We start from the raw sequence: 23,113 nt of genomic DNA, 5'->3' as shown, positions 1-23,113 counted from the left end.
GCTTACTGAGCTATTCAAACATACTTGTATAGCCATAAGGTGGAGATGAATGTTTTGACTTAGAAACTTTCTCAAGTTAGAATTTAGAGATTATTTTGATATTTGGTCACTTCACCTTTTCTTTTGCCAAAAAAAGAAAGTAGAGCAAGTTCTCCGAACATTGTAATTTGTATATGACATCAACATTTATTCAAATGAATTTGAGTAACCAGAGTTGTGATACCAAATCATCTCTGGAATTTCAAACTGAAAACAGAAGGATCCTTGTTACACATCATGGCGATCTGCAAATCAATTACCTCAGTCATATCCACTAACATGTTTGGTTTTCATCTACATCTGTCTTACATTCTTAGTTCAAAAAAGGGGACCCATGGATTTAAGAGAAGAAATTAGCTCTTTGGGATTCTAAGAATGACTATGATGTTATTCAACTTTGCTTTACTCAAGTGGTTACCTACATATTAAATAAGCATGCAAAAATGTGCCATTCAAAGTATAGACTGCGCATGGGCAATTCTCTGACAAAAAAAAACTGGATATGGTTTTATTCCTGTTATACTTTCTTTTTTTTTTTTTTTAAGGACTTTATTTATTTATTTGAGGGAGAAAGAAGCCGGGAAGGGGGGGCAGGCATGGGTGGGCAGAGGGAGAGGGACAAGCAGACCCCCTCTGAGCAAGAAGCCCGATGTTGTACTCGATTCCAGGACCCCAAGATAATGACCTGAGCCAAAGGCAGATGCTTACCTGACTGAGCTACCCAGGTGCCCCTGTTATACTTCTTTTCTTAAAATACGTAAAGGGCAAAGTGTTTTTTGAATTTCAAACATTGCTAACATCTTATTCCCTGATTTATTTTAGATTGTTGTAATGTCAAGATTTGGCAGAAAAAAGTTACTTTTGAGACAAGAGAGGAGAGACCTCCTAAACCACCACCACCCTCATCCATAGCCGTGAGGGCCTGGAAAGAAATACAGACAGGATAGTTTACATTCATTAATACTTTATACTCTCACAAAAACCCCTACTGAATGTGTTTCTGCAATGTCAAATAAGGCATCATGTTAGTGCATCTGAAGCTATGTTTTCAAAGTGTTTGGAAGCTTTTTTGTAACTGGACTTTTTTGGTCTTTTTTTTCTTCTAGCTGTACAATATTTACTTTACCCTCTCTCTCCACGAACAGGAGAAAATGATTAAAAAAGAGATAAGCATGTATCAACAAACTCAGGCCATTTTATACAAGAGTTTTCTTAAACAATGGAGAATGAAAAAAGAGAGCTTATTGGTATGGTTCACAATATCTATTTTTCCATATTTAGTAAATGAAAATCCATCATTTAGTATTCTATTTTTATTGCTTTTTTATATTCACAAATTCCATAGGTTAGTTGATTTGGAGTTCTAAATACAATATTTTACAAATATTGCAGAATAAGACATATTACAGAAAAGGATAGTATTTCTGGCAAATTGATGAAATTAACTAAAGAACTCATATGGCAGCTCCTGAAAAACAAAGTAATATTTTATTAAATAGAACTAGCCATTCTCCAAATAATTACTCCATTTGGATCTTGTGGAGTCATTCTGATTTACTTTAAGCCAACTTCTGTTAGGAAAAAAAATAGATTTTAAATGAGTAAATGATTGCACTCTACTGGGGACATTTTGATTAAGATTCTATTAATTGGGAGGGCTGAGGAAAAAAATTCTATGACGAAAAATTAGGGAAATTTTTTGAGGATCTCTTTTCAAGACTATGCTTTTTCGTAAACATAGAGTGGCTTTAGGGAGCTAGACTTCTGATTGTCAGTATCTTTGCATTCTGTTGAGTTCCTAGCATAAGGACATGGACATTACGTCCAAGAGATTTGCTATATTTCCTTGAAATATGTCTGGGGCTGTCTTGGCCACATCGAGGCTGTATTCTGTTTAAAAATAGCGAATAACATTTCCATGGGAGCTAGCAGAGTTCACATACTCTTTTCATTCTCTGCAATAGCTCTTGAAGCAATTCAGTTTGAATATTTTAGCTGTTATGTTGATGGAGGGTACATTTATAATCATCACCCACTAGAATTTTAAAAGAACTTATCAAAAATGTTTTAAATCTCAAAATGTAGAAATACTGGTCCAATAAAGCCACATCCTATCCTATTCACCCACGACCCAAATTTGACAAGTGTTAACTTCTTGCCATCTTTGCTTCATCTCTGTCTCTCCTCTTTCAAGATATATGACACTTGACTGTCATACTTGAGCTAGAATCTACAAAAATTAAACACTATATAACCACTAATATACTTCACAAAATTAGAAAATTGCATATAATCATCTCATTTCAAGTTCAATTTCCTAAACTTCCTGAAAATTTCTTTTTAAAAAAAGATTATTTATTTGAGAGAGAGAAAGAATGAGAGTGAGCACAAGTGGGAGGGACAAAGGGAGAGGGAGAGAGAATCTCCAGCAGACTGTCCGGAGCGCAGAGCCCACACATGGCTTGATCTCACAACCCTGAGATCACAACCTGAGCCAAAACCAAGAGTCGGGACGCTTTACAAGCTACACCACCCAGGTGCCCTGAAAAATACTTTCAAAGTTGGTTTTGATAAGCCTGGAACCAATGAGACCATCTCATATCTTGTTGAATATTCATTTTTTTTTTTAAAAAAGATTTTATTTATTTGACAGAGAGAAAGCCAGAGAGGGAACACAAGCAGGGGGAGTGGGAGAGGGAGAAGCAGGCTTCCCGCAGAGCAGGGAGCCTGATGCGGGGCTTGATGCCAGGACCCCAGGATCATGACCTGAGCTGAAGGCAGACGCCTAACGACTGAGCCACCCAGGTGCCCCAATATTCATGTTTTGTATTTATCTCATTCCTTCTTCATGCTGTCATTTAACTCATTCCTTTGCCTTTTTACATTTCTTTAAACAGAAAAGTAGATTGAAAGACAGGATTAACTTCAGGTTGAACATTTTTGGCAGGAATATCTCATATGTGATGCTAGTTCAGCCCAAATATTCATGTTTTGCCCTTGACAGTGTTTGTATACTGCTAGAGAAAAGTCAGTGAAGTTAGCATTGTCCTCATAAAAATGTCACAGCCTTATTCCATGTTTGGAAGGATGAATATTTTTGAAAGATATGGCTACACTATGAAAATGAATACCTTTTCCTTCTCCATGTAGACATTGTCCTAGGTAAGATTTAAATACTGTGTTAAAATTAATAAAAATCTTAGAACATAATACATGAAATTATTAAAAAGTCTTTAAAAAGGTCATATATTGGACTTCAGAGGTTTCCGAAGTTTCCATTAGTAATGGATCAATTAACCACTTATTGGGTGGATTACTTCTGCAGATTTTGAACTCATCCATTATGAATTTTTTGAGCTCAATTCTAAGGAGTGTTCTTGACTCCAAAGAACCTGTAGGTGGACTGTAACTTCACTTGTTATTTTTGTACTCTGATTATTTGCATGCAATTTATTTCTACTGGCATAATATTTCCATGTGATAGAAATTAGTACTCTTGGCAGGAAAAAAAACCCCACCAAATTCTTAAGTATTTCCATTGATTATTTTAAATATTTTTTCTTTTTAATTTTTTAATTAATCACCAAGGTAATAGCCACCCTAAAAAAAGCTAAGCAATAAAAACTGAAGAAAAAAGAAGAGAGCTTTTGCTTTTATCCTAGCCACACCTTCCTCCCTACCATACCTCCCATTTAAATTTGTCTGTATCTTTCTAGGATAATATGTACACCTGGTCACATATATAGACATATATTTTCATATATGTATATAGGCACACAGATTCAGTTTCTTTACTAAAATGCGATCACACTAAAAAAAATGCTGCAAATGGGTTTTTTTTAAAGATTGATTTTAGAGAGAGTGGGGGAGGGGCAGAAGGAGAGGGAGAGACAATCTCAAGCAGTCTTCCCACGGAGCACAGGGCCCGATGTGGGGCTCGATCTCACGACCCTGAGATCATGACCTGAGCTGAAACCAAGAGTCGTACGCTCAACTGACTGAGCCACCCAGGCGCCCCTGCAAATGATTTTTAAAAGACATGTCATTTATATCTTTTCACATATTTACATTGAGCCTAAGACAATAGAATAGACTTTCAATACCTAATTTAGAGACACCTACTTAGGGATAGTGTGTGACACCAATAAACCTAAATAATTGCAACTTGATTTTATGTTCTCTAGTGATGAGTTGATATGATTATTGATTTTTTTCATACATGGCAGGAAGAACAATCATGAGGATTGCTGATAAAGAAATGATGGATACGGTACTTTCAGAAAACCATCATGAAGTGGTGGGAATTGTGTTTAATGATACTTTTTCATATCAGCTGAAGTTTATTTGGGGATATGAAATCCCAAATATGGAAGAAAACTCTGAACACGCAGGTAACTATATAAGAATTGATTCAATCTTTTTTGCTACTTCATCAAATCCCCAGTTGGGAATGACTGATAGAAACATTAATAAAGTCAAGAAACGAAGTAATATACTTTTTATTCCTCAACTTAGTGATCAGTCTTTTGGCCAACATTCAATAATACGCTTCTTTCTTCCAGTTTTGCAGAATGCTTTAAAAATGCTCTAGATTGTATAATCATGGGCTCTGAACAGGCATGTAGATATTTCCACTTTAGAGTCAAAGTTAAGGTTTTAATTCCATTGATTGATTCCATTGTATAATGACGGGCACATTTTTCTCCTTCCTTAAAGAACACTGTTGGGATTCTGATGATAAAATTTTTTGTTACATGACAAGATACTGGCAAAATGGGTTTGTGGCATTTCAAACTGCAATTAATGCTGCAATTATAGAAGTAAGTGCCTTACTTAAGTAATCTATTTTATACTTTCTGTATTTTCTCTGTATCTTCAGTCTCTACCTCTTCCTCCTCTTTGCCCCTACACTCTTAGGAGATTATGCTCTGCCTCTTATTCTCAGAGAAAGAAGAAACTGATGGGAATATCCCCACTTCCCAACACAAACCCTGCTAAACTACAGACCTACTACTCACTACACCCATCCTTTTCTTTCTGCCTCATCTCATGTCCTTCATCAATTCACAGGCTGGATCCTGTTCCTTCCAACATTATTAGTAAGGTTGCACAATGGATCTTCCCTTCTGTCTCCTGCTTTTTCAATTTTCCCCTTTCAACTAGATTCTTCTCTTTGGGATTGAAAAGTATTGATTTCCTCACATATTATCAGGACCTTTCCTTCAGCTCCCTCCACAGCTAAGTGTCTTGAAAGGGTTGCCTTCCCTTAGGCTCCATTCAACTCAGAACTGTTTCTGTCCCCATCCACACCACCCAAATGGCTTTTTCTGAGGTCGGTAACCACTCCCAGGTCAATTAACAACTGACATTTTTCATTCCTTATTTTACTTGACCTTTTCACTAAGTAATGTAGCCTTCACGTGATTTTCATGCACTTTTCTAGCCTTTCCTTCTCAGTCTTCTTGCCACCTTATCCAGCTTCACACTCATGCTTCTTTAAATCTGTAGTTCCACAAGTTTCTAACCTAGGCATCTTTCCCCATCCTATATACTTTCTCTAAACAATGTTATTTATTTCTATAACTTTAATTACGATTTACATGCTGATAACTCTAAGAACCCCACTTCAACTTGTAGACCAGCAAACTTGTTCTGTAAGGGGCCAGGTAGTAAATATTGTAGGCTCCGGGGGCCAAACTTTTTTATGGTACCTATTCAACTCAGCTGTTGTAACATGAAAGAAACCATAGACAGTACATAAAGAAATGAGTATGGCTCCATTCCAATAAAAACTTTATTTACAAAGGCAGGTGGTGGACTAGATTTTGTCCATGGACTGTAGTTTGCTAACCTCTGCCGTAGTTCCATGTATCTGACTATTTGCTGAATGTCTCTACTTTGATGCTTCCTAAACGATTTAAACTAGTATGTTCAAAACTGAATGCGGGTGTTTTTATCTTCATGTGGCTGAGTCTTTTAAAAATGTTCCTATCTTAGTGAATGCTAAGGCTACCCACCTAGGTGATCAATTAATTAAAAACTAAGGAATTATCAGAGAAAATTTCCTCCGCCTTACCCATTACCTCCAATCTCTCACCCAACCCTGTTAATCCTAAACTGAAATCCATGTGCTTCTCAACTCTGCCACCAGCACTAGTCCAAGCCATTACCATCTTTTGCCTGAACTGTGGGAGTAGTTTATTTCTCTAGCCTCCTCTCTCTCCCTCCTTTCCTCCCTCCCTCTCCCCCTGTCAGTTTTGCTTCAGGGACCTCCTTCCTGTGCCTCCAATGCACTATACCCCTTCCTTCCTTTGCAAATGCTGTTTCCTCTGCTCAGATTTTTCTTCTCCATCCTCAACTTCCCTCCCTACCCAAGCTTTGTTTAGGTAAGATCACTGTATAAATAAACGTCATTTCTTTAGGGAAGCCTTCCCTATTTTTGTTCTCAGAACACCCTCTACTTCTCCTTTAAAGCAGTTCCTCAATGATAATCAAACTATTGATTGCACAATGGGTTGTTTGATGTCTCACCTTCCTTCTCTGCTCCACCATGAGATGTAAAGCTCCATGAGAGTGAGGAGTGTTCCTGTGGATCACTGCTATCTCTCCACCACCCATCACAGTATATTGGGCATGACAGACGTCTAGTAATTTTTTAAATGACTCTTATAAGTAATGTCAACATTACTAATACCAGAAGTCATCAAGAATGTTCTAATGGGGGAGATGAACCATGAGAGACTATGGACTCTGAGAAACAAACTGAGGGTTCTAGAGGGGAGGGGGGTGGGAGGATGGGTTAGCCTGGTGACGGGTATTAAAGAGGGCACGTTCTGCATGGAGCACTGGGTGTTATACACAAACAATGAATCACGGAACACTACATCAAAAACTAATGATGCAATGTATGGTGATTAACATAACATAAAAAAAAAGAGGTAGAATTAACACCCCCAAAAAAGAGTGTTCTAATGATGTTAATAGTTCACCATATTTTTAAATGATGAAATATATAAGTACTGAAAATGAAATAAAATGTGTATGGTTTTCTAATATATTTTTCTATAGTTAATGTAATGAATTTGTTTAACATCCCAATTTAGGTCACAGTAAATCATTCTGTGATAGAACAGCTGACATCAGTTATTGGAATCAATATGAGGATGCTGCCTTTCATTTCTAACGGAGAAATCATAAATACATGGTTTACTTGTATTTGTATGGTTTATTTCTCCCATGTTGTGTATGTCCCTTCATTAAATGTTACACGGGAAAGAAAAAAGTTTAAGAAACTGATGACAGTGTTGGGTCTCCGAGAGTCAGCATTCTGGTGAGTTAAGTTGCTTTCTTGCCTGTGTATCACACATTAATAAACAAAGAAACCCATTAGATTATAAAAGAAATTCGATGCTTTCAGGAGTTTGTTTTTTGCATGCATTCAATTTAATTAGCTTACCCGTATTACATTTTAAGATGCTGGCGGTAGAAATGAAGTAAGGATTGTGCTTACGTTTCCTTGAATTGAAGAATAGAAATATGGTGCTTGTATCTGTTAGCTGTTGCCAGAAAGATGCTGCATAAAACACCACCCCAAACCCAGTAACCTCAAACAGCACTCATTTATTCCTTCCCATTTGTCTGTGGTGTGACTGGAGTCTGGCGGACCTAGTCTGGGCTTGGTTGGGCTTGGATCCAAGTTACAGGTTGCATCAAGCCTGCCCCGTGTGGTTTAATCCCCCCTGGGTCAGCAGCATACCTGGACACATTCTTCTCCTTCAGTCACAGAAGTGCGTGAGGGCAAGTCTTGCTGCACCACACATTTCAAGCTCCTTCTCAAGTCACATTTGATAAAATCCCATTGGTTAAAGCAAGTCATGTGGACAAATCCAAAGTCAAGGGGCAAAAAAGTATATTCTGCCCACCATAAAGCCAAAGCAAGTCAAAGAGCCAAGCCCAGGATCAGTGATACGGATAATTCTATCCCTTCATGGAAGGGAAGCAGGGAAGAAGGGATTGAAAAATTTGAACATTAAACGAATTTGCCATAATGTTATTAAAGCCAATTCATGCAGTTAGTCAATAAAGATGTTCTTTGGGTAAGACTAAGGATTGGATGAGACAGTATCTTTAATCTGCTTAGCACAGACAGTGTTGCTGCTTGTAAGGCACAAGACAGAGTAAAATGAATCTGTCTCTCCATTTATCTATTGTCCCTTTCCCCATAGACTTTGAGAGAGTATACAATAATAACAGTAATAGTAGCAAACACTGAACTTACTGTATTCCAGGGACCACTCACAGTTTATAGTGCTGTTATTTCACAAGAAAACCAAGGCACAGAAAAGTTAAGATTTTTGCCTAAGAAACCCCTTTCTTTCAGACACTGTGCTACATAACTCAAAAAGATGAGTAAAATGAAATTAGTGACAAGGTGATATTTTTCCCTTGGTAGAAAAAGCTGTTTGTGAAATGTGCCAACAGAAATGCATACCATATTGTCTTCAGTGTTTTTGAGATAAACATTACATTTGGATCCAATTTGCTAAGTACCTCAAATTGAGAAAAAACACAGCTCGAAAGTTTTCCTGATAGAGAACTGTCCAAGTTAGCAGGGTTTACATTGGCTGGAGATTTTTAAAAAATAGTTAATATTGCATGCTATTGGGAAGAGTGTCTTCAAATACAAGGAAAAGAGATTTTTAAAATGAAATAATACGCATAGGGGGTGCCTGGGTGGCTCAGTCGTTAAGCGTCTGCCTTCGGCTCAGGTCATGATCCCGGGGTCCTGGGATCGAGCCCCGCATCGGGCTCCCTGCTCTGCGGGAAGCCTGCTTCTCCCTCTCCCGCTCCCCCTGCTTGTGTTCCCTCTCTTGCTGTGTCTCTCTCTGTCAAATATATAAATAAAATCTTTAAAAAAATAATAATAATAATAAAAATAAAATGAAATAATACGCATAAAAAAAGTATGGCTTTGACAATTTAACTTTGAAGAAAATACCCCAATAACTGGGGTAAAACTGATGTATTTCTTATAAAGTCCCCACAGTTCTTGTATATTTTACCCTCTTCCACTTTCTTCCTGATTGCACACAAATTTTGCTATAATCTACTTAACCCAAATAAGGCTCAAGAATGCAGAATTTTCAATTTTCAACAACAACAACAACAAAAGAATGCAAAATTTTCAAAGGATCTCAAGAGTAATTTCTTATATAAAACATTGTGAATAGATCATGAGAATTATTTATAATAATCACTTTCCAACTATACATTTCTGTTATGTGAAATTCTAGCAATTTCAGTTCAGAACAGAAACAGTTCTGTTTCATAGAACTGAAACAGTTAAGAGAATTTGGTTTAAATATACATGAATTATGATTAGCTCCTATTGGAGCAAACTATTTTTTTAAGAGGGTGGAACAGGAAAACAAAGAGATAAAGCAAATGATTGAAAACAGAATTTTTTGCTTAACTTTTTCCTTTATTAGATAATTAACTGTTTGCCTAACGTTCTTCAAAGATGACTGATTTTTTAAAATACCATTATAAACTCATGGATCTAAACATGTCTACTATGTTTCAAGCCATTGTAATTATTATTCTTACTGAAGCTCAGATTGTCCCATCTTTGGTCAAGGGGAGCTGAAGGTTGGTTTCTGATTCTTTTTGACAAGATTCTAAGTGGGTTTTGAAAAAAATAGATTCCTTGCTATTTTGTGTGGCAAGATTTCTTTTAGTTAGAAAAAGTATTTCAAGAGCATTGTATATTAGAAATATTTTTTGATATTGGATTGGTCATTTTTTCTAGCCTTTTTCAATAGCAGATATAGAATCATGATATATTTTCTACATTTTGTATACAGAATAACATATACATATTAAAGATAAATGCCTTATGAATTCACACTGATATTTATAATTTATAATTCAAATATAGTACTATAGAGTTTTACGTAGCCTCCCCCATATTACAACTATATTTCCTTTCCTATGTACTGAGAATTCTGGTTCTCCAGGAGAGATACAGAGAATCTGAGAATTAGAACATCCCTGTTACTCACTTGTTTTATCCAGAAATATACATATGTCTAACAATACTAATAATATTATTTCAATATAACTGAAAGCAGTTGAAGTACTTTTTTCCCCACATGCTCTCCCAATCCTCCCAGTTGTTTATGGTTTACTGAATGTGTACTGACATGGTGCAGACCACTCTTTCTCCTTTTAAAACATCATTTAGTCTTAGCTTTTCAGGTAACTACAGTTTTTTTTAATTAAACATTTTTTATTTTGGGTAGATACATACTCAGTTTTAAGAACTAGATTGCACGTATGCTTTACCCAGTTTCCCCCAATGATAACATCTGCAAAACTGTCATACGATATCACAGTCTCACTGTGGACATTGATACAGTTAAGATACAGTTAAGATACATTGTTGCATCATTATAGATTCCATCAACTCTCTTCCTTATCCCCCATTTCTAACCCCTGCTAACCACCAATCTCTTCACCATGTCTATAATTTTGACATTTCAAGAATGCTATATAAATGGAATCACATAACCTTTGGGGCTTTTTTTTTTTTCCCACTAAGTACAATTTCCTGGCACTTCATCCAAGTTTGTATTTATCAGTAGTTTGCTTCTTTTTATTGCTAAGAACTGTTGCATGATAGCAATATCTCTGTTTGATTCGTTGTTCAACCTTTGAAAGAGGTAGGAATTGTTTCCAGTTTGGGAGTATTACAAATAAAGCTGCTGTGAACATTGATGTCCAGGTATTCTTAGGAACATAAGTTTTCATTTCTCTGAGGTAAATGCCCAATGGTATAATTTCTGGATTGTATCGTGGTTTAGTTTTATAAGAAACTGTTGAACTGGTTTCCAGAGTAGATACACCATTTTATATTCCAACCAGCAATGTATAAATGACAAAAGCATAGAAAATAATTGTATTTGACTTGGTTTATGTTTTCATACATATATTGGAATTTACATATGTCTAATATTCTTATTAATTCATTGAACATAATAGTCCATTTTTCTTACTTCTTTTCTTCTCCTTAACTAATCTTCATACTTCATGCTCTCTTTACTTCAATCTATGACCAGCTCTTTTGAAAAATTACTATTAATTATTAGAAGTAGATGTTTTAATATATGAAAGATTTACCCTAGCTTCAAAAAATTAATTGAATAAGATTGTTAGGTGTTTAGTTTTGTAAAAGATTTTTAAAATTTCAAATTGAATGAGAGCATGAGAGAGGAAAACCATGATCTTTTTTTATTGGGATATAATTGATATATAATATTATATTAGTTTCAGGTGAAAAACAGAGAGATTCAATATTTGTATATATTGTGAAATGATCACCACAATAAATCTAGCTAACATCTATCATCCACACAGATTTATAATTCTTTTCTTGTGATGAGAACTTTTAAGATCTGCTCTCTTAACAACTTTCAAAAAGATAATACAATATTATTAACTATAGTCACTGTGCTGCACATTACATTCCCATGTTTTATTTTATAACTTGTTTGTGCTTTTTAATCACCTTCACCCATTTCGCCTTCTCCCCACCCCCGCCTCTGGCAACCACCAAACTGTTCTCTGTATCTATGAGTTTGTTTGTTTATTTTAGATTCTGTGTATAAGTGAGATTATATGATATTAATCTTTGTCTATTTTAACTTAGCAAATGCCCTCAAGTTCCATCCTTGTTATTGCAAATAGCAAGATTTCCTTCTTTTTTGTGGCTGAATTAATATTCCATTGTGTGTATATCAATATCGTATCACTTTTTTTTTTATCTTTTCATCCATTGATGGACACTTAAGTTGCTTCTGTGTCTTGGCTATTGTAAATAATGCTGCAATAAACATGGGGGCACATATATCTTTTTGAATTAGGGTTTTAATTTCTTTCAGATAAATACCCAGAAGTGGAGGGGTGCCTGGTTGGCATGGTCGGTTAAGCATCCATCTCTTGGTTTCAGCTCAGGTCATGATCTCACGGTGGTCGTGGGATCGAGCCCTGCGTTGGGCTTCCCGCTCAGTGTGGAGTCCACCTCAGATCCTTTCTCCCTCCCCGTCTGCTCCTCGCCACTTGCGCTCCCTCTGTCTCAAAGAAATAAATACAATCTTTAAAAAAAAAAATACCCAGAAGTAGAATTGCTAGATCATTTGGTAGTTCTATTTGTAATTTTTTGAGGAATCTCCTTACTAGGAAAATTATAATCATTTAAGCTTACTGTTTGTATACATGAAAATGCTATTTACATGTGATAGTAAAACAATTTATGTACTGCACAAAATGATATAAAAGGGTTCCAAATGCACCATCTGCACAAAGTTCCACACTTGAGCTGAAAGCCCTATGTAAATTTAGAGGGTACTTGACAATTTATTAGTGTGTTCGTGAAAGGTCAGTTTTTAAAAGTGAGAGCCATTTTCCTGTTTAAACATATCTTTCCATCTATTCCATCAAATTTTCAAAAACAACCATGCTTTGACCACTGTGACGCAGGATCCCTGTTTTACAGCTGTTAACTCCCAGGACACCTTTTGCTTTCCTTTAGTTTTGTGCTTTCTAGCTGCACTGTAGTATTCTAATTTCTAAAAACAATACCCTGAATGGTTAATGTCAAAAGCCATATAAGGATAAAAAATGAAATGAGCTTTCCTTATATCAGAGAGATTTCAATTAAACATTAAGAAAAATGTTATACCAAAAAGAATTTAGTATAAGAGAGTTTAAAGATGAGATTATTATATTTCCATTTCATATTTAGTCACTTGATTGAAAGAATCAGATTATGTGTAATATGAATTTTTAAATTCAACAATTGTAAAGTAATTATGATAACAGCTCAGCTAAAGAGTTCATACACAGTATCTTAAAACAACCGTATGAGGTAACTACCACAATTAATTCCAATTCATAGATGAGGGTGAGAAAGGAAAAGTCCTACCTATGACCTCATGGCTAGAAAGTGTAAAGCCACAGTTTTATAGTAAATTTGACTCTGTTGTGTTTGCTTTCAGAACTTGTACTCATAACTGTTGTGCATATTGCCTCTCCAAACATTTACCTGTCTGTGTGTGACATTCTGAAGTAGAACTTTGTTTCTACCATAGGCTCTCCTGGGGATTAATGTATGGTGGCTTCGTATTTATCCTGTCGATTTTTATGGCTCTGATCATAACATCTATCCAAATTGTAGTAATTGTTGGCTTCATGGTGATATTCACACTCTTTGTCTTATATGGCCTATCTTTGGTGAATTGGCAAAATGTATCTCTTAATTTGTTTCACATCTCAGATATATGAGTAAATGATGTTTCTTTACGATTTTGGTATGGCATAGTCACTAATTTGATATCTTGTTTTCTGTATGTTTTGAGAAAGTTTTTGACAATGTGAGAAATTGATTATTATTGCTAAAAATGATTCTCAAAGGGACAAACATACCATTTGGAACTCTTCTTTCTTCCTTCAGATAGCATTGGCTTTCCTCCTGAGTGTGCTGATAAAAGATCCTATCCTTACTGGTTTGGTTGGGTTTCTCTTCACTGTATTTTGGGGATGTCTGGGATTCACTGTATTGTACAGACAACTTCCTTCATCTTTGGGATGGACTTTAGGTCTTTTTAGCCCCTTTGCCTTCACTGCTGGAATGGCCCAGGTAAAGAGCACAATGATTTTATGATTTTTTTATTTATTAGATTTTCAAAATTTTGAAAAGTTTGATAACTTCATGAAACTTAGTGATCAATCACCTTGTATTTTAAGAAGTTCTGCTGCATTCTCTTGTGAATTATCATCAAAGTAATAAGCAAAGCAGATAGATCATTTATAAAATCCTAGAAAATTTAAAGAAGAAAAATAATTGCCCATTATCTGACCCCTCAGTTTGTCTGATTTATGTCCCCATTTGAAGAGGCAGTAAAACGTGGAGATATGAGTAATAGTGAATAAGTAATAATGCATGAATCAGTCTCAGCTCTGCCCACGTACCAGCTGGGTAAACTTGGGCAAGTCACTTGACTTCTGTAGCCTTCCTTTCTTCTTCGTAGAATGGGGATGTGTCAGTAGAAATCACCTCAATGGGGGTAAACGGGAGGGCTGACTGTATTATTCTTTACACATAATGCTAGAGCAGTTCCTGACACATGCTATGTGAATGTGAACTATTACCTTTCTTATCTTTAAAATGAATCTCTTCAAGTTTTCAATACTTATTTAATATCTGAGTGTTTCTGCAATATCTTATCCTTAGCATTTTTATATTTCCTTTATATGTCCTCCAGTTTCACTGCCCGCTCTTAGTTTCTCTTCCTACAATATGTTATTTTTGGCTCCTTGACCACTTCTCTATATTCCCTTCTTTAGAACTTATGTGGTAATCAATTAGTCAGTTAAATTTCTATTCTTCAATTGTTTTACTTTCTCAGATAGCATTTCCCACTTTCATGACAATAATTTTATTTGTAAAAAGCAACACTACTACTAACAACTTCACTGTGCATTTTTGAAGAAAAAACTATTATAATATGAACTATATTTTTCTAGGCAGCACCATTTAATAAAAAAAAAACCCTTTAGCCTTATAGGTTCATATTCTGTTATTTTATTCTTTTTAATCTCAGATTTTACACATGGATTATTACCTGATCGGTGTTATTTTTCCCAATCCGTCTGGAGAGTCATACATAATGATGGTTACTTTCTTCATTCTGGCACTTGATTCTCTTCTCTATTTGATATTAATGTTATATTTTGAGCGAGTTTTGCCTGGTAAATCATAGTGTGGTTACAGTTGAATTTAAGGCAATTCTGCTGCTTATAAGGTGATATCTTATAATTGTTTACTTGTAATTTAAGAAGCATTTCTGGTGGCAGAGGAAAGGAAACGGTCTCAAAATTAATAGAATCTCCTTATTTTCATCTCACTATTTAATGGTCTGACCAGAAATATTTGGTAAAAACATCTTAGTTAAAAATAACTTGTATTTCTTTTGGTTTTTCTCTTTTATAAAGATAGGGCACGCGTGCACGCGTGTGTGTGTATGTGTATGTGTGTTGGTTGGTGTGGAGAGAGAAGGAAACAACTCTAACAGTTATAGAACATGATGTTTTTTAGTGTTTGAATTGAACTCACAGACATTAAGATAGCTCATTAAACAGCTCTTGCTAGTATTTGGCTCTAGGAAACTTGTTCTTCTGCATCTCAAGAATATGAAGTAGGAAACACTATAAAGTTAATGGATGACCTCTTCTTTTCTTTCTTTTTATGGGCCGATCAGCCTAACAAGAATGCTTTATAGAGTATCCTAAAAATTGGTAAAATAAACTCATAAAATTACATAAAATTAGTTAAAAATGGCTCTTAAATAATTATTGTTAAATTCCTATATAGAATGCATATATCATCCCAGGAACTAATATACTTACATTCCTTTCTGCCCACATAAAATCCACAAATTGTACTCATACATAATTCCTTCTCGTGCATCAGAATCTGAATAGGTCTATCCTTTTCAAACCCTGTTATTTTGGTGTCTTTCTTTAAATGTTTTCTAATTCAGGTATTCTGTTTTTAAAATATGTATAGTTTTCTTTTAGACTTTTATTTGTTTCATGTTCTTTATCTCCATTATACTATTATTTTAGGATTTTATCTCCTATGCCTCTTATTCGTTCCATTAATATAATTTCATTTTAAAATTTCATAATCTATCATTTTGAAATAATGCATTTCTTATGCACCCAGCAAATTGCTTTCAAAATTATTTTGCAAAATTATTGTGAATAAACAACTTCTTAAAAATAAATGAAATTTCTTCTTTGAACAAAATGTAGCATATAATACATGTAACCTCTGAAACCAAGTTAACATATGCCTTGCTGCAGGTCATAGACGAGAATCAGCACTCTAGTATCTGAATGATTAGATAATTTTACTGTCTCAAACCTGCAAAATGGAAATTAAATCCCAGATCTGATCTCCTGGTGTACGCACTCATTCTCTTGTTCATACACATAGCAAAGGTCTTAAAAATTCCTTTTTGCTGAACCCTTAAAAGTGTCCCCAGCTAAACTGGAGCTAGGATCTTCTCTACTTTCTCATCATCTTTTTTCCTTTTGGAATTTCTTATTTTCTCTCTTGCCCATTGTTTATAACCCTTTGAATATAAATCAAGTCAATTTGTTTTTAGCCCATCAGGCCCCAGAGCCTAGTAGATAAAATTGAAACTCTTTCTTGGGAGTAGAGGAAGGCATAGTTAATGCTCCAAAGTTAATTTTCCTGTCACAACTCTGTGCCATATTACCTATTTGTCCTCTCCTAAAGTTTTGGGGTTTTTTTTCTACATTAAAATTTTTTTCTCCAATACTTCCATCTAAAATTTAATTTGTACTTTAATAGGTAATTATCCACTTTTTCTTCTGAGTTCTCCACTCATTCATAATTAGCTTACTTTTCAAATACTCCCCTAACCCCCACCCTCTACTATGGGAAGGCACAATAAGTAATATTTATTTCTGGGAAGAAGGAATTCAATTTTTTTCTGTTTCTAAGTATTCATATAATCAGAAAATTTTACCAATGAGTATTTAGTTCAGCATTTAGTACAAACCTCACATCTTAGATTTGCCAAAGCAGTGGTCTGGAGAGGTTATATGACTAGCCCAAGAACAAAGCAGAATTTGGATGAAAACTTTGAAACTGACTTTATTAATACTTCCCTTTTCGGTTTTCTTTTTCCACTGAATTCAATATTCATTATATTTAGTGTTTATTTCCTGTCTTTTGTCTCTAGAATGTAAGTCCTCCTGAGGGAAGGTATCTCTAAGCATCTAGAGCAGTCTTTGTTACATAGTAGGTCCTCAATAAATTCCTGGTGAATTACATAAATGCATATATTTGTCTTCTTATTTTAACTTTCTTCAGGATAGACAATGTATTTTTCCATCTAGAGACCACCTGGTGCAAAAGCTCTCAATAAATATTTGATGAAGGAATACAAGAATGTCCTCTTTTTTTCCCTCAGCTTCAAACAAAAAATCTATTTCTTCTTTTCCTTCTTCTCCTCTTTCCCCTCCTCCTCCTCCTCCTCCTCTCCCTCCTCCTCCTCTTCCTCCTCAGTTTTTTTTTTTCCCCCAAAATTTGATTCAATCTCACTTCCCCTTACTTGGGTACAATATGTATTCTTTAACCCAAATTTTTATAAACATCTTTCAAATCCACATTTTTAGAGTAGGTTATATTTAAATGTTTTTACATTCATAATTCTTTTTCTGAATCAAAATTTCCCATAAAACTGATACTAATTGGATATCAGATTTAATCTGTTACCTATTTAATACATAACTGCTGATTAAGTTTATGTGGGTCAGCGGGCTGTGTCCTCAAGGCTTCCACAGTGAACATTGGAAACACAAAAATCAGTAATTAAATATAGTCTAGGAAGTGTGATAGGAGAGGATACCACGAGGTTCACTGATAGGGTAAGTCCTTGGGTTGGTGGGAGGAAAGAATTTCAGCTGCATTTAAAGGATAAGAAAGTTTACCTGGTGGACAAGAGTGCACAAAAAATTTTATGGTCAAAAGGAATAGCATGTGTGCCCAGCAATGGGAAACAGCTATGGTGTAGGGGAAGCGAAAAGTTATTAGGTCGAGCTAGTACATAGTTTGGGTGTCACATGTGGTTCTAGTATAGGAATTAATAACCAGCTAATAAGAAATTACAAAGAGATTTTTTTCCACATACACGTCTGTGCACAGCTACACACACGGCCATATAGCTTGTAAAGATCCCAATGATCGGGGCACCTGGGTGGCTCAGTCAGTTAAGCATCTGCCTTCGGCTCAGGTCCTGGGATTGAGCCCCACATCAGACTCCCTGCTCAGTGGGGAGTCTGCTTCTCCCTCTCTCTCTGCCTGCTGCTCTCCCTGCTTGTGCTCACTCTCTCTCTGTCAAATAAATAAATAAAATCTTTAAAAAAAAAAAAAAAAAGATCCCAGTGATGCTGAGGTTCACCTCCAGTTAAGTCCCTCTGTAGGTGCCTGCTCTTGCTAACTCCATAGATCACATGCAGAATTTGGGATTCTCTCCTCTAGTCAGGTCCAGTATTGGTGGTGACCTCTGACAACCTTTTCTCTTGTTTTTGTTGAAATGAGAAAAATAATGTGAAACTTATTTATATACCTTAATTCTTTCATTGGAAGTTAAGTCTTTCATATTGTGAGATTATAGCCTTTAAATATCTATACTTTTGTTGTGAAAATATTTTTTCTCTTTTGCAATGGTGATCATAGCAAGATGGGAGGTTTTTTAAATTGTCCTTAAAGAACACAGTATATTTATTTAAAAAAATATCATTCATCCAAGAAATCCAAAACCTTAGAACCATCAGTGCAGGAAATAGAGACAGATTGATATAATCTATGTAGGACCTTTCACTGATGAGATTTGTGTCTTAGGAAGATCGCTCTGACAGCTGTTTGGAGGATGGGTTCAAAGCAGGTGGACATCATAGTCTGTGTTAGAGAGGGGAGGGGACCAAATTGAGGACCAGTGTAATATAGAGGGGAGGACAGACTCAGGAGATACTTAGGAGATAGAAATAATCTGACTTGGTAGTTAGTTATATAGTAGATGGAGGAAGTGAGAAAGAGAAGGGGTGAGGGTGACTTTTGTTTCTGGTAACTTTTTGCCTTTCCAATGAAAGAATTAAGGTATATACTAGGGGGTAGAGAAAATGTCACTTAACTAGGTCAGCAGCTGCAAAACAGGAGTATCCAAAATTCATTCAATTTTTGCCATATTTTTTTAAATGCCTAAATAAATAAAGACAAATAGTGTAATGATCTCACTTATATGTGGAATCTAAAAAAACAAAACAAAACCCAGAAACAGAAAAGCCAAACCAAACTTATAGAAAAAGAGATCGGACTTAGAGCTGGAGGAAGCGGGAATTGGAAGAAGGATTTCAAAAGGTACAAACTCCCAGTTGTAAGGTAAATAAGTACTAGGGATGTCATGTACAACATGAAGACTGTAGTCAGCACCACTGTGTGATACGTGGGAAAGTTGTTAAGAACATAAATCCTAAGTGTTCTTATCACAAGGAGCACACTTTTTTCTTTTTATTCTTTTTGTTTTATTGTATCGAGATGATGGATGTTAGCTGAACCTATCGTAGTAATCATTTTACAATATATGTAAATCAAACCATCATGCCTTAATGGTATACAGTTATAGAAGTCAATTATTTCTGAATAGAACTGGAAAAAGATCATTAATGTGTAGGAAAAAATTGGTATCAAGCTACACTAGGACAGATATCATTCTTTACTGATGTAGATGATTAATTCAATATCTAACTGTGTCTTGATTGATCAGATGAAGATGGCCGCCGGCATTCACCGTTGTTTTTCTTGAAGTCTTCATTTTGGTCGCAACATCAAAACACTCACTATGAAGTCTTTGAGGACAGAATAAATCCTGAGCATTCCTCTGTGACTCTTTTGAACCAATGCCTCCAGAGTTCCATGGAAAAGAAGCTATAAGATAACTAACAAATTATGTATACTTACAGGTAGAAGTTTAATAAACTAAGGTACAACAGAGCCAACCACAGGTCAAATGTTATAGATGATGTGTTTTTTGGAAGTTCCTTTCTTTCAGGTGTTTCTGCCATCATTCTAAACTTTCATTCATCATTTTAAAAGTAAGTATTTTTGATATTGTCAGCAGCAAAATTCAGTAGCCCTATTCATTTTCTTGTTCCTCTTCTTCTACTTTCTGTCCCCACCATTTATAATCTCTTTGCATTCTCTTCTAACACACACACACACACACACATTATGATATGTATGTATGTACATATATAGCATATAAAATAGACACATGTTTCTTAGATTATCTGCTTTTAGGGAGTGTATGGATTAAAGGTTTGAAGTCAAAAGATTTCTCTATAATTTAGTAGCTTGGTAACTTTTTGCTGAACCACGTGAGATCTCTAAACTTCATTTTCTTCGTTTCTAAGAAATGTGTAATATAATTCAACAGTACAATGACTTCTTCTTGAGGAATTTAAAGAATCAGTGCGATAATTAAATATGCCTGTTAGGTAACAGGAACTGGATAAATGTTAGTTATCTTTATCCATATGGATGTGGTTGATTGAAAGGGCATAGAAATAAGAATGTAGAGAAAAGCATTGGTAAAGGTTTTAAGGAAAACCAGGAAGATGTATAGACAATGACTGCCTAATTCTTAATTTCATCATAATTTAGTGCATGCTTCTCTAGGTGTTTGCTTATTTTATTGAAGGAGATTATTGAGAAATACTCCTAAATGACATTCCATTTATGTGAAGTTATTTTTTTGAAAGTGTATTCTGAGGACAAAATGGAACATAGTGATTACAATGTGCTCCATTGAATCCTGGCTTTACTGCTTGTTAACTGTGTGATCGCAGCTAAGTTACTTGGCCATATCTCGGTTTCTGTATCTTAAAAATGGGCATGACACTGGTAATAAGTTTGTTATGAAGAGTAAATGAGCTACCACACATAAAACTTTTAGAATGGTGCCTAGCCCATAATAAGCATTTGGTAACTGTTTGCTAATAGGAATATCATGGATAAATTCAATCAGATATTCTTATATCAGTTCACTTATTTTGAAACAGGTCAAAGGTGATTGGCAAAAGTATCTGGGAGAAGGGGAAATGAGCAGAGAGACAACAGAGAAAGGAAAAAACTATAACCTGACACAGAAAGATTAGAGAAAACCCTCTATTCCCTGGAGTTGGGACTTCTCAAATTCTACCATTTCTAGTAGTTTTTCAAGCCCTAACTCCTGTGTGAAAACTTACATAGCTATTTCAGTTTATCCTGTTCCTTACCACTAACTTACAATAACTATGTTGACACCAGAAAATTTAGTTAAATTAACAAGCTAAATCAGGACCAAATCACATTAGTCAGGCCAAAATCTCACCTTTCAGCAACATGGTTCCATAAATGCCCAGAACCTTAACCCTGACTCATATTCCTCCAGTGGGCAATGAAGATGGGTATGGTTGTGTGGTCATTCAGTTCTCCTAAGTGGATGCCACCAGTTGTCCTATTCAATGGTCTTAGATCCAATTTGCTGTTAATACTTTAACATGAAATGAGTGTACTCCCAGGTACATACAACAGCTCTAGCCTGTTTGAACCTGCACACTCTGTCCTCTGCCTTGACAGCCCTTCTTTTTTTTTTATTATGTTAATCACCATACATTACATCATTAGTTTTTGATGTAGTGTTCCATGATTCATTGTTTGCATATAACACCCAGTGCTCCATGCAGAGCGTGCCCTCTTTAATACCCATCACCAGGCTAACCCATCCTCCCACCCCCCTCCCCTCTAAAACCCTCAGTTTGTTTCTCAGAGTCCATCGTCTCTCATGGTTCGTCTCCCCCTCCGATTTCCCCCCCTTCATTCTTCCCCTCCTGCTATCTTCTTCTTTTTTTTTTTTTTTTTAACATGTATTATTTGCTTCAGAGGTACAGATCTGTGATTCAACAGTCTTGCACACTTCACGGCGATCACCATAGCACATACCCTCCCCAATGTCTATCACCCAGCCACCCATCCCTCCCCCCCCCCCCCACTCCAGCAACCCTCAGTTTGTTTCCTGAGATTAAGAATTCCTCATATCAGTGAGGTCATATGATACATGTCTTTCTCTGATTGACTTATTTCACTCAGCATAATACCCTTCAGTTCCATCCACGTCGTTGCAAATGGCAAGATTTCATTCTTTTTGATGACAGCCCCTCTTTTTATGCTTGATAGCCCAGCGTGCCTCAAATCAGCTCCTTGGATCATTCTGGACCAGACTGTTTCTGCTGGCAAATTAGTTCCTTCATTTATTCATCATTCATTAAGCCCTCTGCCAGAACTAGGATTCAAAGATGAATGACAGTCTTTCACCTCAGGACAGGCAGAGCCTGGGGGGAAACAGGCACTTAAATAGATAATTAGTAAAAAGAGTGGTAGAGATGGATGCAGAGAATAACCAAACCTAGAGAAGGATCATTCAGCCCAGCCTAAGAGTGGTAGGAAAAGTCAGGAGATAACTCTTGAGGTGAGTCTTATGGAAGGGAAAGGTCACATAAGTTGTGATGGGGCACATGAAGGGTCTTCCAAACAGGGAATACAGCATGACCAACATAGCACAGCAAGAAACAATGTGCGTGTGTCTAAAGAATGACAAGAAATTGACATTTCTGAGCTCAAAATACAAGGCTAGAAGAGAGAGAAGTAAATATTAAGAGGTATGGGTCAAATCAGATCACTTGAGTTTTGTTTGCCAAGAAGGACAGTCTGTCCTGCATAGTGTGGGGAATCACCAAGTGATTTTAGGGAGGCAAAGTAGACAGCCAGACCTCTGACAGATCACTTGGACAGCTTTCTGGAATGGATTTGAAGGCAACACAACTGGAGAAATGGAAACATTCCAAAGGTTGTGTCAGTCTGGGTTTGGTCAGGAAAAGTGAGTTGCTGGAAATATTATGTAAGTAAAGGGATTTGGTATGGGAATTAGTAATTCATAAAAGTACTAAGAATGGAAGAGGGAGGGTCAAGAAAGCTGTAGCCAGAAGGTCAGGGAAACAGCCACTGAGGACCTTATCCAGATGCATGGAAGTGGGTGGGTCTCACAAAGTTTGCTGGGATTCTCTGGGAAGGTTCCCACCAGGTTTCTTAATCTCCAGCAGCAAAACAGGGCTTGTCAAGAAGTCTGAGAAGCTGCTACAAATCTAGAGTCTGCCCATGTGTCTGCCCCCATGACCTTCAGAGAAAAATGGCCTTTTTTCACTTCTGCTTTCCAAATCTTGGCAAGTTCTCCTCAAGTCCAATACTGAGAAGGATTTCTGGGAAGTGTAGTTCCTGGCATATCCTCTGTATTGCAGGAGACAAGGGGCTAGGTTGATGGAAAGGGAAAACATCATCAGGTTCAGAGGTCAAGGTGAGAGATGATAAGAATCTGGACTAGAAGGT

General features: G+C 36.1%; 1 protein-coding gene across 1 annotated transcript in view; it reads left to right on the top strand.

Moving 5' to 3' along the window:
- Positions 1-4,252: 4,252 nt before the first annotated feature.
- Positions 4,253-23,113, top strand: part of ABCA10 (ATP binding cassette subfamily A member 10) — a gene marked incomplete at its 5' end in the record, with an annotated part of 55,828 nt that continues 36,967 nt past the window's right edge. The window contains 8 exon segments of the mRNA XM_032429972.1: positions 4,253-4,430; positions 4,756-4,859; positions 7,143-7,369; positions 13,188-13,329; positions 13,550-13,735; positions 14,700-14,847; positions 19,458-19,571; positions 19,574-19,621. Of these exon segments, the coding sequence (XP_032285863.1) occupies positions 4,253-4,430; positions 4,756-4,859; positions 7,143-7,369; positions 13,188-13,329; positions 13,550-13,735; positions 14,700-14,847; positions 19,458-19,571; positions 19,574-19,621 (1,147 nt within the window).

This window comes from Phoca vitulina, unplaced genomic scaffold, assembly GCF_004348235.1.
Source record: "Phoca vitulina isolate PV1807 unplaced genomic scaffold, GSC_HSeal_1.0 scaffold41, whole genome shotgun sequence".
NCBI classification, from domain to species: Eukaryota; Metazoa; Chordata; class Mammalia; order Carnivora; family Phocidae; genus Phoca; species Phoca vitulina.
The sequence above is the reverse complement of the archived record's forward strand: the minus strand, read 5'-3'. Positions and strand labels throughout refer to the sequence as shown.